This window comes from Adiantum capillus-veneris, chromosome 30 (assembly GCF_014529385.1).
Source record: "Adiantum capillus-veneris isolate H3 chromosome 30, ASM1452938v2, whole genome shotgun sequence".
In the NCBI taxonomy this organism is placed as follows: Eukaryota; Viridiplantae; Streptophyta; class Polypodiopsida; order Polypodiales; family Pteridaceae; genus Adiantum; species Adiantum capillus-veneris.
Window position 1 is genome coordinate 67,258,067 of NC_140960.1, and position 15,254 is coordinate 67,273,320.

At 43.6% G+C, this 15,254-nt stretch overlaps 1 protein-coding gene across 3 annotated transcripts in view; it reads right to left on the minus strand.

The window, feature by feature from the left end:
• LOC147418133 (uncharacterized) overlaps positions 1 to 1,066 on the minus strand; it is a 38,174-nt gene extending 37,108 nt beyond the window's left edge. The window contains exons 1-2 of one of the 3 annotated variants that reach the window (XM_086506700.1): positions 934 to 1,066; positions 239 to 575 (exon numbers count right to left, since the gene is read on the minus strand). In XM_086506700.1, coding sequence (XP_086362826.1) covers positions 239 to 545 — 307 coding nt within the window. In that variant the 5' untranslated portion in view covers positions 546 to 575; positions 934 to 1,066. Of the gene's footprint in view, positions 1 to 238; positions 576 to 712 lie in introns of all 3 variants that reach the window. The other 2 variants (XM_086506699.1, XM_086506698.1) reach the window with 2 other exon arrangements.
• Between the last annotated feature and the right edge of the window lie 14,188 nt (positions 1,067 to 15,254).

Below are 15,254 nucleotides of genomic sequence, written 5' to 3' on the forward strand. Positions count from 1 at the left end.
AACTCCTGCATGAATTCAAGCTTCATATGCCGTGTAGAGCAAAGATGGAATAATTTTAAGCTCCTGCATGGATTCAAGATTCATATCCCAAGCTGGATGTAGCATTTGCCCATGAAAACAAAACTGATCATCCTAAACTTCTCCATTTAGCCCTTGGGGACCTGTCTTTCTTCTATGAGAGAAACCTTGTGGCATTAAATTGTGAGAGACACAAGGAAAACATGTATGTCATGGCTACCTGCATTTGAAGCATCTCGGTGGAAAGCTTGAATCTCAGAGCTATTTTTGTCATGAGCTCTGAAGCTATTACTGCTGTTGTTGCTGTTGGCGTTCAGGTTGCTTTCGGCGCTAGAGTAGATCTGATCAAAGATGTGCTTAAGAGCGAGTGCAGAGCTCTCTCGGGTGCGCAGAGAGAGACCAACAGGTGGAGGAGGTTTCAATGCTTGCTGAAATGGAGGAGACTCTCTCTCCAACACCTCCCCCCTACTGCTGCTATCGGCTGAAAAGAAATCAACCACATGATGTTGGCCATCTCTAGCTGCCATTGCGCTTTAGTGGATGCAGCAAGGGACCCTCTACACACAATCATCGAGAATGAGAAAAAAGCAGCGAAATTAGACAGCTCAAGACTGCGTGCAACAGATCAAAGCTAGAAATTAAGAATGAAAAAATGGCATTTTTGCTGCGTGCATGAGACTAGGTTAAAATTCGCCTGTCTCTGGAGCTTCCATGTAGTTACGGTGAGGCTTTCGAAAGGGAAAAACGGAGGATTTCCGCAAAACAGACTTACAAGATTTTACAAGAAGAGCTACATGGCTTTCTGCGAGTGAGGAGGAGGAGAAGAAAAAGGGAAAGATGCAAATGTGGGTTTGTGTTCTGCGTGGGGGAAATGAGCCATGGGCATTAGGGTTAGGGCTTCTAACACGAAAGTACCACTGCTCTGCTACTTCGTCTCTACGTCTTTCTTCTCTCTCTCAGAGACTCTTGACTATTGAGGGAGTCTCATCAGACTCTGAGTTAACTCGTAGCCATACTAGATGACAAAAAATCATATAAAATTTCGACTGTCGAAAAGGAAAACGATTCGTTTTTCTTTTTGAGCCAGCAAAAACGCGCGTGCCAAATGGTGCCTCATTTTTTTAATCTCCAAATTTAAAAATTATTTTTTTGTCACTATCAAAAACTCCTTTGATAGCTATAGCGGACTTATAGGCTTGGTTCATACCAGGCACCGTGCTCGCAATGTGAGCCGTTGATAGTCGAAAGGGAGAGCAAGCTGGCACCCTTTGCCTAGTTTCGAATTGAGAGGCTAAACAGTGGGAGAAAAGGGCGTATGTTCGTGGTCGTGTTCACTCATTCCGAAAAAATGTGAAGATATGTCTTCGAATCCAACCGAAACTTGCCCTAGAAAACGTCGAACTATTGTGCGCTTTAAGACCGTGAGCCATAAGCTTTGCAGCTTGAGCATGAAATGTCCATGCCTAAGGCCAACACTTTACCCTTGCATTATCACTCGTTGGCTAGAAGCAACTTTATCAACTCCTAATATATGATTACCTGCATCTCATGTGCGCAATGGGTGGGCTCGTCAGAACCAGCCCTTCTTCCAAACCCATTCAAAAGAAAGGCGCTTTTTCCTTGACTTTGTGGCGGATTGGCTACAACACTAGAGCCACCAATCTCTTCACTCTCCTGACGCTTGATGCGAACAAAACGACCACCAATAAAGCAGCAAACACTGCTCGTGCCTTAAATCTAGCACTTAACTAGAATCATTTGATAGAGTGAGATCAACTACACTTGGAAATTGGTTCCACTCACATGAGTCGACTAGTCTCTTTGTGTTCACGTGGCAATAAGTTTCCGTCTCGCCAAGGATAGATGCAGTGTTCCAGGCTTTGTGAGCAATGTCATTAAGCATTAAAATACATGTGATGGACTATTCTCCAAATGTGCACAAAGAGCCCCCCCCAAGTCAACAAACCTTCACATCGAGTGGGCCTACATTATGACATATTTGTGTGGCCTTTCAATGGCATTGTTTCGTAGGTGCTCAGGTGCCCATCAGTGTTTAATGTTTTATCATCCTTATGGAAATGTCCACAAGTGTTTCCGCTTATTGTTAATTATCCAGCTCAAATGAGAGACCACAATGACATTTGCCCTCGTTGGGCACACTGCATTATCTTTGTTAGGGTGTCCACGAGGGTCCACAATAAACCAATATGTAACTCAAAGAACTTAGAGTGCTCCGCCATACACCTTCTAAAGGCGTTCTGGAGGGCCCTTCTCCTCAAGGTAACAAAGCCCCATACCTACACTGCAACATGCATTTGAATGGAAGGTAGCAACCTGGGGGGTTCTTCAACCACCCCCCACAATATTGACTTGCCTTTTGAATGGTTTGTATAGGGTCACAAGTACTGGTTGTCAATCAGTGCTAGTTACTCTATACGAAGGGCTCTTCATATATGAAGGGGATTGGGGGAGCCCTCTTAAAAAACACCTCTCCTGCATGCTGGCAGACCCCCATTCTCCTACTGCTTGCGAAGTTATGCCCATAGAGTTTGCTGATTTGGGTGTGAAACCCTTGTAAGTTGTTAGTATAAACTTGAATTTTAGTCATGAGAAACTTTAGATTATCCATTAAATTATTGTTATCAGGTAAATAATGAACACAAACAGCATATACGAGCAAATCTAGGCAAATAATTTAGTAAAGCAAATTTTGGAAATAAAATAGAGACTATGCTTATTTTGGTCTCTTTGAAAAGCTTGTGAGAGTTTCTTTTATAAAAGGATAAAGGCCGATGGGCATGGGAATTCATGCACGTGATCTTCATTTTTCGGCATCCCCTCTTTTCTTTGTATTCACAGTTGAGTCAATGCCACCATGTGCTATGCATGGCATTCACCATCTAAGGGCTCCTACCCATGCTCCATTGTAAGTGTAACTTTTGTAAGGGCACTTTCGCACGGGCGGGGGTTGACTCCAGCTTGGCGGGGGTGACTTGGATTCGCACGTGGCGTAGTTAAAAGGCATCGTTGAACGAAGCCGTGGCAATCTCAACTCTGCCGAAAACGGCAGAGTTGGCCATCCTCAGCATAGTTAACTGGCGGTGCATTCACTTGAGCGCGTGGGCGTCAACAGGGACAGCTCATTTTCAGCTCAGTTGTGGAGCACCACTGGCTAGACCCGGTCAACCAAGCGTCAACAACGTCCACGTGGCGGTTTGCTAACGAGCGTGCGAACGCTGTGCAAAGTCAGGTAGCGAGGGTGACGGGGGTTGGACGGGAGTTGAGCCGACGGGGGTTCTACCTTAGCGTGCGGACGAGCTCTAAGGAAGCCATTGTAAAGGTGAATGCCATGTGCTTCCATCATGATAATCATCCATGTTCACCCTTTGCCTTTAGGCCATGAGGGATTGTAGCTTTGTAAAGATAGTTTCTCACCAATCGATTGTGGTTGTTATGTGCAACTGCTCCTACAATTGTAACTTTCCAAGAAGAGTTTGTCCCAACAGGTTCTCTTGGTGTGTGCTTTGCGCTAATGCACATGTAAGTTTCTCGATTAAAAAAAAAGAAGAACCTTTTTTTTTCCATTCGACATTAACTTTGTTAAATAACCGAAATTTGTGTGTGTGCATCTTGTTTGTTGGATTAGTTGGCCTTCAAAAATAAAGGCCACTAGTACGATAGGCCGCCCGTAACTCTCTCTCTTTATCGTGTGCAGAGGGGCTTCTTTCAGTTTTGGAGTTTAGCCTTCATGTCACAGATTTTGCCACGTGTAAAGGGTTCCCCCTTCTGTCATATTATGTCTCGTAGTGGCTCTCAACAAAATGAGGGTTGTTTTTCATAAACAAAATTAGGGCGGGGTAGTAACCCATTTATTTTCAACATTGAGGGTTGTTTTTTACTAGCTATCATTTTTGCCAACGAGATGTTGGCTTGGTGGTAAGAGCGTCTCATGATTGGGTATCCGTTGCACTTCTAGCATGTTATGGTTTGTCTGCTCTTGGTATTTTTGTGTACCTATGCTCCCTATGTCCTCTTTGGTCTTTTGGTAGGTGTACCTATGCTCCCTATGTCCTCGATGGTCTTTTGGTAGCCTATTAATATCAACACACTCACATCTATGACTCACTGTGAGTTTTGCACACAAAAAAAAGAGTGTCTATACATAATGGTTCTATTTCTCGTAGCATTCAAGTTACTTTCCCTAAAAAGACATCGTCTCCACGTTGAATGGGTGTCGTTTTTTTAATTGTTCAATACGAAGAAAGTTTTATTTCAATCAAAATTGTCAACACTAAATTTGTGAATCTTGTGTTGATGACTCAACCACCAGGGTGAGCATAACCTCTCCTACATAAAATGCCACCACCTCCTTGGTGTTGAGGCTACTCACAAAGCAAATCTTGAGAGAGTTAGGGACCGCCATCTAAGGGGCCTCTCTAATCACGAGATGACTTGGTGAGAAGGGATATTTTTGCAAGGCCACTCCTACACTCTAGAGATGGTGGCCTCTATGTAGTACATGTGAAAGCATAAACTTGGTTTAAGGCGATGGCATTAACGAGAGGGGAAGCCTTTGGCTTTGTAAACAAGAAAATATAAAGAGTTACTTCAAGGGTAGGGAAAGGTCTTTTACTGACCTCCCCGAGTAAAAGACCTTTCCCCATAAAAATTGCGACCCCATGGCGATCGACGGGGAGCCGGGAGCCATGGCGAGAGCAGTTTTTACGGAGGAAAAGGTCAATAAAAGACCTTTCCCGCTCGTCAAGGTCCAGGGGAGGGGGGCCAAGCACTAGTCTCTGACGACGAAGGGGTGCAATCATATTACGCACACTGAGGTGGTGTTTAATCATTGGCAATAATGATTAGTGGTGTTGATGTGTCAAACATCTGACGAGCTTGGCAAAAATTGATGTCCATAATGGTTAGCAGATGAATGACAGAGCTCTCCTGCCCCACGACCTTGGACCTTGACGATCCAGGGTGAGTGAGAGGTGGCATTACCTCGTGTGCATCTCTCGAAATCCATATGCTCCTAGCATCTAAGGTTCTTAGTTGAACTTTCAATATTTGAACCCTTCACGTTGAGATTACGAGGGTCAAGCTAAACCACTAGGCTACAGGCCTATCGTGGCTTTTGTGGTGGCCTTAACATTGAAAAAAAGAAGGTAATGTGTCCCATCTCCTATCAGGACAAGGGTCCTGTACCCTACAAACTAGGATAGTCATGGACTACGGCCAAGGGTCAGGCTAGGCAGTGTGGACAGGGGATCCGTTTAGGGCAAGGGGCTTGGAGCTCGCCTATATAAAGGGAGGTTGGGAGGAGGATCTGAAGGCCTAGTTCCCTAGTTCTTACACTGGTATCAGAGCTTAGGAGTCTCTCTTCCACTCTCTCTCTAGGCGTGGTCTCTTTAGGTCCCTAAAAGCAAGCTCTTTGGGTGCGAACCGTGGCTTTTTGGGGGCTTTTCCAAAAATAGACAATTTTCTTGCCAAATCGGGCGGCTTTTCCCGTTTTGGAATTGTGTGTGTAGTGGGTGATTTCGCGAGGAGTTTGGCTTGGAAGGGGCGCCATGGGGAGGTAGGGAAGTTGCCAAGAGGCTACGGCCATAGCCGGCCTCACCTAGCCACACCATCCTCTCCTCGTACTCGCGCTGTGCAGAGCTCATTGCCTACGTTTTTTTCCCTTCAAAAATTTGCTATTTTCACATTTGTAAGGCCTTTTGGCCATTAGCCTTAGGCCTTGGCCCCTACTAGTGGCCCTTCCCACAGGCAAGGCAGCGCCTTCGTGTGCCAGCAAGCCTCCCCTAAGTTCGAGTGATCTGGTGGAAGGCAAACGACCGCAAATACTTGTTGAGCAAACCAGATTTGGCAGTTTCGCACACCACGAATTCCAACCGATTTGCCGTTTGCATAAGATGCAAATCCAGTTATCGTCTACTACGCATTGATCCGTGTTTTCAAGTACATCCTCGGTTGCAAATCAATTGCTGATTTCGCGGTTGCTTGGGATTTACAATCCGACTTCGAATTCGGCGTTCGGTTCAGTTGAAGACATAATTACCCAGTTAATTATCGCAACCTGCTATGAGCTAGTGCTGAAGTTCCTCGATGATTTCACCTCTTCACCAATTCTACCGGGACTTGAAATTCACCTTCTTTACGACCGCCAGCGAGGTTAGCACGGCTAACTACCTCTGTGTTCGATACGGCTACCAGTTTTTGTTGCACTTCAAGGTACTGTTTTCTCTTTTGTTCGCACAACACAGATTCGCCATGAGTGCGGAAATTGATGATCAACACATGTTTGACTTTGAATACCTGGAATTAGCTACACCTGTGGATGTCATGGGGCCGGATACTCTCACGGAGGGTACCATCGTGGCAAACAGGGATGGATGGTGCAAACCCATGTGATCAATCTCTGTCTCCTCATTTATCAAACCCTCCTCCTCAGAGCATGTTGGATATTCTAGAGGATGACAGTCAATTGCCAGATGCCAGGGAGTTTGTCACTCGACAGGACTGGAAAACTTTTGATGCCCGATTTCGCAAGCTCGTTGTCAGGGTTCAAATCTTGGTTACACAAGTAGAAAATCTTACCCAACTAATTTACAGAATGCTACCAGAATCAGATATCCACTTGCCAGCAACCCAAGGGGTTGCCAATTTACCAGTTATGACCAAAGAGGTCCAACATGTCAAAAATAATTCGGTTGTCGGAACAAATCAGGGCACAACCAATGTGGTCAAGAAGCGCCTATCACCATCCGACTTTCAACGTTCAAAAAGTCAAAAATTATGCTTTATTTGCTTAGGAACGCATCAAAAAAAGCAGTGTCCACATGTGCGACCACTTAAGCATGATGCATGAGTTCGTGATTTGACATAAACTCCAGTTTTGGTGCACGGCACAGTAGTTATATGGCTTTTGAACATGTTATGCTTAGCCATTTTCTCATACTTGAATATGGATTTTTAGCGTATTGTAAGTTTTTTTCAAATTGGGTACTGGTACGTCCCAATTGTTTTTCTGCCATAGTCATTTTTGGTACGATCAGTCACATCATCTCGGCTTATACGATCTGCCAAAAACATTATGAGATGCATGCAAGATCACTGAATTAGGGTGTATATGATACACGTGTCCTACAACTTTACGTTTCGCATTTACTTTGGACAGTATTGTGAAAAGCCAAATGCTTGGCCCATTTCACATGACACAAGGCTTCTAATTTGTACTCCGATTAACTCAGCAACAAGAGCAATTGGAAACCAAGTTTGGGGCACCTACATTATTCAGGATATCATCTCATCGAATCCCTACCAGTCTAACCGGTGCAAGGCACTTAGGGTGTTGACTTTCACGGTTGTCACGGTAGCCATGGGCTTCTGTTTTTGTATGCAAGGCATGCTACCCAAATGGTATAAAGTACGCTCTCACACAATCACTCTGTCAAGGACACTATTCGTTATGCATTGTTTCCCATAATTTTCGGTTGCTATCAAGGCACACACCACTAAAAAGAACCTAAAACTTCTACTGGATTCACAACCCATACACGGTAGACAGTCAAGATCTCACTTTTGTTCCCTCTCGCGATGCGGGCATCATACAGTTAGATGGTTGCATGCTTATAGGATAAGCTGCCAGTCAGGCATAAGATGTCTAAGCGCACACATTCTGGGCACACACACACTAGACATTTAAGGAAAGTTCCTCAGCCCAGCGTGCTCTTCTGTTCGTACTTCACCCCTTTTTCTAAGGAACAACATGAAAATTTTCTACAAAGATTGGTTTCAGGTTTCGCTACTGAGTTCTCCTGAGTCAAGATGCTCTAAAACTCTCAGCTAGAAATTGGGCAAGGTGTCATTCACATTAGTCTTCATCGGTTTGACGCTTGAACACCAATTGCCATGATGGTTATGAACCACGCACTCTGGCTAAGAGCCATTGCTAAACCTAGGAAAAGATCCACTTGTTAATATTCCTTGGACGATTGTTCTCAACATCGAACATCTCTATACACATTTTCATTAATTGACAAGCAAGCGTCTTGTCATTACGGATGTTTAGGGTGTCATTTTTGCACTACATGTTTTTCAAGTTGCTTCCACTCAACCTGTACACGGTTAACTATGTTGGTTACCGTTATCTGCTCGTTGAGCACTTTCTACAAAGAGTCTTATCAAGGGGTTTGACTACGTAGATTCTAATCCAAGGGAATGGTTTGCAAGGGCAACTCCCCGGGTTCCCAGTGCAATGCTGTTTGTTTTTTTTTCCCGATAGGGGACGTGCTCCTCTCCACTTGAATCTCCAGGTACGCATCTATTGATTTGGTGTTATTCCATTTTCAGTATGCTTTGCTCGGCTTTTCAAGACGTATAAGTACGCTTGAATGTTATAGAGCCATGCCAAGGGCATGTCGGCACAAAGTACTTTGGGCCAAGTGCCCAATCTATCTTTCTGCCTTATGTTGTTACGAACCTACTTGTAGGGTTCAATTTGGCACATGTTGTCACATGGGATACAACATGGTCTAGGAACTCAAGGAGTTCGATTTAGCCAGTGGAGCAAGACTAATGAGGATCCCTCTCACTCCCGTCGTAGAGTGTTTGCAGTTACCTCCACACACAAGTACATCTTGTACTTGAAGGATGTTCCTTTTTACACATCCTTACATGAGACATATTCCACATGTGGAGAATATGAGTCTCTAGACTGACACTGGCGCCATTATTTCAATTATGTGTCACGACAAAGTCCCTAGGTGCTGGTCACATCTGTTTTCTAGACCATTTTTTAGCACTACGTATCAGGAGCAATTTCGTGGCCAGAAATTGTCGGATACTCAGAATGACTTGTTAAGGTACAAGTACTGCTAAACAACATTACAGATGGTTGTTTATACATATAGCAAGGCTATAAGTTGTTAATGAAGAAGTTTCATTGTCTGTACCTAGAAGTGATCAATGTTTCACCTTCTATTGTGATTCAGACGTTTCGTCAAGGCTTGCAAAAGATTGCAACTAAAAGTATTTAGTTTCTTTTCAAAACTATTTACGTTCCTTTTAATGTGTGCTAGGCGCATCACATTTGCCATCAGTATTGGCAAGGACCATTATGGAGATATAGGTTCGGGTTAGTTTTTGCTAAATGCATGCACACTAGGTGTTATGGGTCCTAGTGTTTAGCAAAGGCTGATTTGGAACGGCATGCATATTCCTCAGGTTGTTGCTTACGAAGCATTTTGCACTCTATGTGCACTATCTCTATGAGATTATTTTTGGGTCTACTAATCACCAACAGAGTTCATGGCTCGGTTTGGGCGTTTGTAGATTTTTTCAAGTTAACCACGATGGTTATTTCGGACATTGTTGATTCCTCACCAATGTTATACACTACTGTGATTTCCTGTTTACCAGTCATCTGGCATGACTGTCTGTAAACCGTGCGGGAAACACACCTCAGTACTGTCAGTTATCCAAGGGGATAGGAAGATTACAAAGAGTAATCTTCTGCTAAAGGATCTGCTAAGAGCATACATTAGCACAACGCATTTATGAATAGATGATTTTTCTCCCTATTTTTAGAATTTGCTTAAGTACGATTTTCGTCTTTGAACACCTCTTGTGGTGGGGTTGGAGATTGTGTCAATACTTTCATACGTCAAGGACTTACCAATGTGCTGACAAAGTATGTTGGCAAGTAACCTTAATTAGGGATGAATCTGTAGTTCTATGTGTTCCAATATGTTCAAAAGTCTGACATAAGGACACACCCTACTATACTTCTTTGCAGCTATGAAGCTTTTTAAGATACTCACGCGAGTTGTAAATCTGGCTTTCAACTTCATGGACAGTTGTGCCAATGTTTTCTTGCATTATTCCAGTACCTTCAGAAGATCTGAACACTGGTTATGCCTTTGGACAACTCTTAGTTATGGTTCCTCCTTTACAGTACTCAAATGAGTTATAAATGGAGTTACCATTTAGACCCAAGTGCTTGCAAACGGACAACAATGTTGAAAATCAAGATATTGCTCTTGGTTTCATTGAACCTCCTCACTGCATCACGTTTGGGATACCAACCCAGAAAACATCAATCTTCTTACGAAGATATCACTACTATTGTTTTCGAGGACGAAAACTCTTCTTTAAGGGGGGAGTAATGTCAGGACAAGGGTTCTGTACCCTAAGAACTAGGATAGTCATGGACTATGGCCAAGGGTCGGGCTAGGCAGTGCGGACAGGGGATCCGTTTAGGGCAAGGGGCTAGGAGCCTGCCTATATAAAGGAAGGTTGGGAGGAGGATCTGAAGGCCTAGTTCCCTAGTTCTTACATCTCCCCCCTTTTTTTCTCCGCTCTTTTCTCCCCCCTCTTCCTTTCCTTTTATTTTTAATACCCCTCAAATTCCTAAAATTCCTAAAATACCCCCACATTTTATCATAAATTCCCACAATGCCCTTCAAATTTTCCAAAATACCCCTGGTTGTGAGACATTTTGTCATTAATTCCCAAAAATTTCCTTCTGCACGATGTAGAGAACTTGTCAGTGCATCCCCTTCCCCTTGAGGCTTCTCCCATCCCTTCGTGATCCACCAAGTTCATTTCCTGTGTTTGCCTTGCTTTGCCCACGTGGGATGCATAGAAGCCAATGCATCCACTTCACTTGTAGGATGCTCCTACCCCCTCGTCAAGCCTCTCCTTGACTATCGAGTGTCTGCCTCCGCTCGAGCAATGCCCTGTAGACGACACCGCACAAGCATGGGTTGTGCGTTAACGAAGAGAGATTGCACGCAGGCGTCACCGGCCCCTGCCCCCCTTGTCACCTTATCAGCATTATAAGTAGCCCTGCATACCAACACGTGCGAGGGAGAGGGAGTGCCTCTGTGGATGACCAAGAAACTGGCCCTTCATTAATCGACCTCCCTCTCTTCGCCAAGCACTTGAAAACAGATCTCAATTCTCAAAAAGGAATAAAACTTAAAAAATATGGAATAATCCAACCATAATAGATACATGGGTATTTTGAGAATTTTTGAAATTTTAGGGGTTCCACAAATTAGAGGGATATTTTTTGTCATTTCCCCCAAAAAATTCCCCTCCCCAACAAAAACAAAAAATCGAGGATCTGGCTACCCACCCCTCCATGCGTCGACGTCGATGTCCTGCCCTTACCAGGTGAGACTGTCCCCCTCTTGTTTTCCTTTTCTCTTTAAACAAATCAATGAAGAAAAAGTTTTCCTTTTTCTTTTCTCTTTCTCTTCGCCCAAGGGATCTCTTTAGATTCCATCTAATGGAAATGTTGGTACTACCTATTTGGTACTACCTATCCTATTCAAGGCTTTACATGTAAATTTATAATTGATTTCAAATTAGTGTGGTTTAAAAAAAAAACAAGCAGTCAATGGCCAAGAGCATATTGAAGTGCTCGTGTGTTGATGGTTTCCATATCAATGATATGTGCTCAAGTTCCCTTTCCAAGGTGGAGGAGCTTTGTCAGGCCAAGGGCCAAGGGGGCTCCGTATGGCTAAGAGTCGAGGGCTTGGGCAGGCCAAGGGCCAAAGGTATAAAATTAAGGGATCCTACTTACTAGAGCCAAGGGCTATAAGTAGGGAGGTTGGGAGGAGATCATTATCTCGGTCCACCCTTTGGTCTCACATTGGTATTAAGAGCCTCAAGTTTTTTTTGGGAAGCAAAGGAGTGGTTTCTCTGCACATGCATGACTTGCATGAAGCATGCAAGCCATGGAGATGGGGATCGAGGAAGACCACGTGCAGGATGGCTAAGCAATCTCGACTCTCAGCTATTAGGTTTACGCAAACCTTATCCAATCCAAACATTGTTGGCAACAAGTCATCATGTTGCATAGAAAGTTATGAGAGAGAGAGAGAGAGAGAGAGACCTAAAAGTTTTAGCCATTGAATGTTGATTCTTGAACTCAAGGGCTTACAAGCTCACATACTTATACAAGGAGAGGAAAATTTTCAAGGAAGGAGAGGGCATCCATGCCTAACTCTCTCCTTCATTTCAAGAACCTTAGGAAACATTTGGTTTGAAATGTAAAAGTGAAAGGTAAGTAGCAAGTACTATGATGGTAGAAAATGAAAAGACTTAGTTTTGACTTCTCATATCTGTCAAAAAGTCACAATACTATATATATATATATATATATTTTTATATATTTATATTCTTTACACTTTTTAGCAAGGTCATGGACTTTTCCTCCAGCCTTCAATTTTGAAGGGTGATTACTTTTGTTTTTGTAACTACTTCGCAGCTTGGGAAAATAACGAGCAGCGAGATGTGTCATGCTTCGATAAGTTGGTCCGCCTCAAACGTGCACACGCATGTGTGTGTGCGTAAGAGAGAGAGAGAGAGAGAGAGAGAGAGGGAGAGAGAGAGAGATCATGTTTCATTTTCTACGGCAACGCCATGTGTGTCGCCGCAGGTCTTAGAGAGAGAGAGAGAGAGACATCTTCGTTATTTGCTGCAACTGTGTGTGTGTGTGTGTGTGTGTGTGTGTGTGTGTGAGAGAGAGAGAGAGAGAGAGAGAGAGAGAGAGAGAGAGAGAGAGAGAGGGCCAATCCCATTCAGTCCTGTTAAGGAGTGTGTGTGTCTATTTTTGTTTGAAAGCGAGAGAGAGTGCCATTGATTGGCCTTGGCGCTTGATAGAGAATGCCCCCCCCCCAAACTCAAGCATGAACACAACCCACCACTTACTTCATGTACAACTTCTCAAATGTTATCGCAACATGCCTCATGTAGTCTCCTCTATCAACACCATTGGGGGCTACCAACAGCTGATCCGCCACGAGCCCCACACCCTTATACAACCTCAATCCTTTGTTGGCCAAGACGCAAAGACTCTGGATCCAATACATGTTCCACTCGCCACAAGCGCTTGTTGAGCCACCTACTCTTCTACCACTGCCTATACACCACCCTTGATCCCGACGACCTCCATTTTTGCTTGCGGCCCTTCACACCACGAGAGAGAGAGAGAGAGAGAGAGAGAGAGAGAGAGAGTCCCACATCCATCTCCACATTTTTTTCGTCTTTTTCGGCCAGCAAGCGGGATGCTACAATGTTGAGAGCTCCAACATGACCATCCAAGGCTTTTAGCTTTCCCAAGTTTTCACATCTCAAACTCCTCACATAGGCAAGAAAAAAGGGGTTCTGTAAGAGGACAGGTGGCATTGCCTGTTGCTACAATGCTCATGGCAACGATCGTGCAAGGCGGGTCTTCGATTCAATGTTTGGGAAATGTGTCTCAGCCATGTTGTTTTCAATTTAATAAATGCCAGTTGAGGACAAGGGAAAAAGAAGAAATTCCACCCCAAAATAGCTGTCCGCCACCCTTGATCCCGACAACCTCCATTTTTGCTTGCGACCCTCCACACTGAGAGAGAGAGAGAGAGAGAGAGAGAGAGAGAGAGAGAGAGAGAGAGAGAGAGAGAGAGAGTCCCACATTCGTCTCCACACTTTCTTCGTCTTTTTTTGGCCAATCAGCGGATGCTACAATGTTGAGAGCTCCAACATGACCATCCAAGTTTTTTAGCTTTCCTAAGTTTTCACATCTCAAACTCTTGACATAGGCAAGAAAAAAGGGGTTCTGCAAGGGGACATGTGGCATTGCTTGCTCTGCTACAATGCTCACGGCAACGGTCGTGCAAGGCGGGTCTTCGATTCAGTGTTTGGAAAAATTTGTCTCAACTTAATATCATGTTGTTTTCAATTTCAAAAATGCTTATTGAGGGCAAGGTGAAAAGGAGAAATTATGCCCCAAAATAGAGAAAAATAGTGTAAACCTGCAAAATAAACCTAATTTTCCTCTTGGAAAATTAAAGGAAAGCAATTTTGTATCTTTGAAAAAATGATTTTTCCATAACACTGATGTGATTGCATTGGAGGATGATCATTGCCAATCGAGGGTATTGGCCTTGGTCTTGGAGTTAGCAATCCTTTGCTCATTTGGATCCTCCTTGGTGTTGCATACCTAATGTGGGCCCTTTGCCTCCCCCTAGAAATGATGACTCCGGTCTCTTATTGTAGGGCTGTCTCCATGTCATTTTGCTTACATTTAGAGCCTGGTCACTTTGGAACGCTAAATAGCCTTCCAACTTTGTTTGCAAATCAAGAAAATCGATCACTTCGAAGATAAATGCTTGATTTGACTGAGTGATGAGATAGATCTTGAGCAAGTTCCTGCTAACCGAGAGGGACTGTGGGACGCATGTCTAACCTCACCATCCTATCTTATTGTAGTATCAGCGAGAACTACGATTAATTTGTCAATCCATGGGATGAAGCTAACTCGACTAGTGCATAGAGGCTACAAGAGGTTGTCAATCTCTTGGAAAACAACTAACAACTCGCATCTAACTCAGGCTACACTCAAGTGACTGAAATCACCAAAAGCCAATCGCTCATCGGCAAACAATTCACATCCGTTACAGCATTAAATGACATCCAAACGTAATGAAACTTCTAGGACATGTTTATAAGACCTAAGCACACATGCTTATAGTCTAAAACCCCACTTTAGGTCAAGTTCCAAAATCGTGATTATTAACAGCAGTGGATTTTTTACCTAGTCGTTTTCGACCAAGAATGCATCTAAATGCTTAGCAATGATGCCCCAATACCCTGCCTATGCTTAGTTTTCGATTTAAAAGTGTAAATTCCTAGTTATGATGAAATTATGTTGTGCGACGCCAAAAGCTACGAAATACTGTGATGTGTTTACGTCAATGCGTGGTGCTCTTACCTGCGGTTTCAATGCAACAAACACATTCGCAATATGACAATCGGAGAGGGAGTAGGAAGTGCGAGAAGGAGAAGAGTGAGCGCTGTTAGCTCACGCAGTGTATTTCTTATCCAAAAACTTAATAAAATCTTTACAAAGTTGGCTTTTATACCTTAGCCAAGGTCTAAAATGTGTAATGTCCGACGCCCAAGACCTTTAAGGCTCCACACTTATTGTATCTGCAACCTAGGTACACTAACCGACCTATGATTTACACCTTGGAACTCTTATTGAGCCCGTAACACGTTACAATTATCACAATGGCTAAATAATTCGAGAAATTACAATACATGGCCATTTTGGAAAAATGTGTAACTCCAATCTTCACTGCTTCTTTGTATTCATCCTCGATGTGCATTTGTACGCCTTCGATCTTTGGTCTTTAGTAGCTTCTATTAACTGATGTTGACTCGGTTAACATTCCCCCCTT